The sequence below is a fragment of the Sesamum indicum genome, linkage group LG3 (assembly GCF_000512975.1).
Source record: "Sesamum indicum cultivar Zhongzhi No. 13 linkage group LG3, S_indicum_v1.0, whole genome shotgun sequence".
Classification (NCBI taxonomy): domain Eukaryota; kingdom Viridiplantae; phylum Streptophyta; class Magnoliopsida; order Lamiales; family Pedaliaceae; genus Sesamum; species Sesamum indicum.
The window spans coordinates 15,696,119-15,698,725 of record NC_026147.1 but is presented as its reverse complement, the minus strand read 5'-3'; the positions used below and the strand labels follow the sequence as shown (position 1 = coordinate 15,698,725).

The window sequence follows — 2,607 nt, the reverse complement described above, 5'->3', positions numbered from 1 at the left end:
TGAATACAAAATTGGATGAGAAGGCTTCTCAAGCTCAAGCACAAGAACAGTTTTCTCAACTATAGGGTTGTCATCTGCATCAATTTGATGCACTGTATTGCAATTATCTACATTTTGTTCAGCATTTTCAGGAAACATGAAAGACCTCGTTCTGTTAACCTCCTCTTTGTCCTTTACTGCTGATCTGTTCTCACCTTTATTGACATGTGATGTAGGTGTTTTGATCTTCAATTCAGGAAGCGTTGAAGCCTTACTTTTATCAAGATTGATGATAGCAGATACTTTGTTTGTCTCAGGCCCCTCAGACAACTTCCGCTTTGTTACAGCTTCGGCACTTCGATTTTTTATCGTAGTAACAGGAGTAGTGGTGATCTTTTTCGGCTCTGATAACCTTCTAATCCGAGACATAGTGGCCTTAGGATCAGGTGTAAGCCCCTTGTTTTCTTTTTTTGCCTCAGACAATGATGGCATGGACCTTATTAACCTATTCCCTGCTGTGTGGCTACCCTCACTTAACTTACTAGCTTTGGAGGCTTTATGTGACTCGCTTGATCCAAGTGGAGTTCGTACTTTGGATCTCTGCAAGGGTGATGATGATCCAGGCTCTGAGTCACTGAACTTGGAACCCCTATTTGGTGTAACAGAAAGATTCGATGGTAATTGCTTTGTCTGAGGAGAGAGTGTAGCTGGTTTTGCAGCAGCAGAACCTCCTCTAGCTGCAATCCTCTTTTGCCTCTCCAGCTTTAAAGATTCAAGCCGCTTTAGTTCTGCCTCTTCCTGTGCAGAATTAAATTTTAGAATATAGAAGCTTATTGAAAGTAAAATCATAAAAATTATGCATGTAAAACACCAGATCCAACAGGTAAGTAATAAGAAAGGGACGAATAAATTGACAATTATCCAACACATATATTGACGATTAGTACACTTCTGTGTACAAATGATATGAGAATTGATTCTCTTCTATTTGTCTTATTACCAAAATTGTGGCCTCTCAAACAAATAAGAAAGTATTGTGCCAAAAATGCTGATCTACAGTTTGTGGCCAGATCCAACCAATTATATGAAAAATTGTAAACACCTAGCCATGTAATTAGTAATTTGAGTTGAAGAGTGAAATAATCACATGGTGTGTCAAGTCATTCACCATTTAATTGGTTCGGGTGAGACTAAGCTTCAATGTACTGTACCTGTTCTTTTTTCATTTTCTGCAGATCAGCTTTGTAGGATCTTAACCTTTCAGCACGGGCTCTTGCATCTTCTGAAGGACTCATCTTTGTTGATTTGCCCTTTCTCATTGGGCCTCCAGTTCTTTGCTTTTGCAAAGAGTCCAACATAACCTTTGACCTTCTATCCTTGTCTGATATCCTTGTCCCACCTTTCACATCAGTAACGTCTTTTTTCCCTTTCTCCTCTGACGCTTCTGCACAGACCTGCATTTCATAGTCAAGAGCAAGGTCATATCCAAAGGACCTCTTATCAGTCCCCCGTTCCGGCATCATGCTCAAATCATTAGGCTCATAATTTACAATTTTCTTATTTCCCTCAGACTCCAACTTTTGATACTTGGATGGAATCTCAGAATCTATATCAAGAGTAGTTCTCTCTGTTCCTTCAGCTTGTAATGAAATTGACCGAAATGGTACAATTAAAGACTCATCAACCATTCCACGTGAAGAATCTCTGTCTAATTTATTGCTGGCACCCTGAAAACCATTCATAACTAGTGGATCTGACGAATTCCTGATATTTGCCTGGTTGCGTTGATTGCCAATAATAAAATCTTCATGTGTTGTACTAAATAAAATCTTCTTTCGATTAGTTTCAGCAAATTGGATATCTGCATGATCATTGCTTCCCTTTAAGTCATTATCTGCACTGGAAAATAAAACTTCATCACGTGATCCCCTGGGCCTATAAGACGTACTTCCACTGATTCTGCGGAAGTCTCTCATCCTATTATCTTGAATTTCACCTCTGTCCTGTGCCCCAAGAACCAATGGATCATCACTTGCTTTGTTTGCTTGTCTCTTTATCTTCACATCCTTCTCCATTGCAAACATGCCCTCATTATCAGCACGAGCATCTTTATCAGTTCCTCTCAGCAAACAATCTTGAAATGCCTTCCAGTGTCGATCATCAGTATCCTTCCCGAGAGTAGAGATGTCATCCTTGTTGAGATTCAACTTATCCACTCCTCTACGTCTGGAAGATCTATTATTATTCTCATGATTCACATTGTTACCATCAGCCTCCAAGTATTCATTATCTTTATCAATATCCGAACGTGAATCTGAGTTTGTTTCACTACCAGATTTCTTCTCTTTGGAAGTGATATAGTTAATGTTTCGTATAACAACCATGCCCGATTTCTTTTTTGAACCTCCAGCTTTTTTATGTGATTTCCGACTCTGAGAAATTTCTTCATCTGATGCCATGTCATCCAATGATCTTGTTCTGTCCATCTCCCACATCTCTGACCCAGAATTACTATCCCTAACATCAAGGGATTGCCTTTTCTGTCCTGAATGAGGACCAAAGTTCGGCGTGGAATGCTCCATAGGGTAGTGCGGTGGCTGAAGAGGGGGACCATTACCTGCATAAGTG

General features: G+C 39.9%; 1 protein-coding gene across 1 annotated transcript in view; it reads right to left on the bottom strand.

Moving 5' to 3' along the window:
• Nucleotides 7–2,607, bottom strand: part of LOC105158471 — a gene marked incomplete at its 3' end in the record, with an annotated part of 8,479 nt that continues 5,878 nt past the window's right edge. The window contains exons 10-11 of the mRNA XM_011075255.2: nt 1,191–2,607; nt 7–777 (exon numbers count right to left, since the gene is read on the bottom strand). The exon at nt 1,191–2,607 is cut by the window's right edge and continues 124 nt beyond it. Of these exons, the coding sequence (XP_011073557.1) occupies nt 7–777; nt 1,191–2,607 (2,188 nt within the window). The remainder of the gene's footprint in view (nt 778–1,190) is intronic.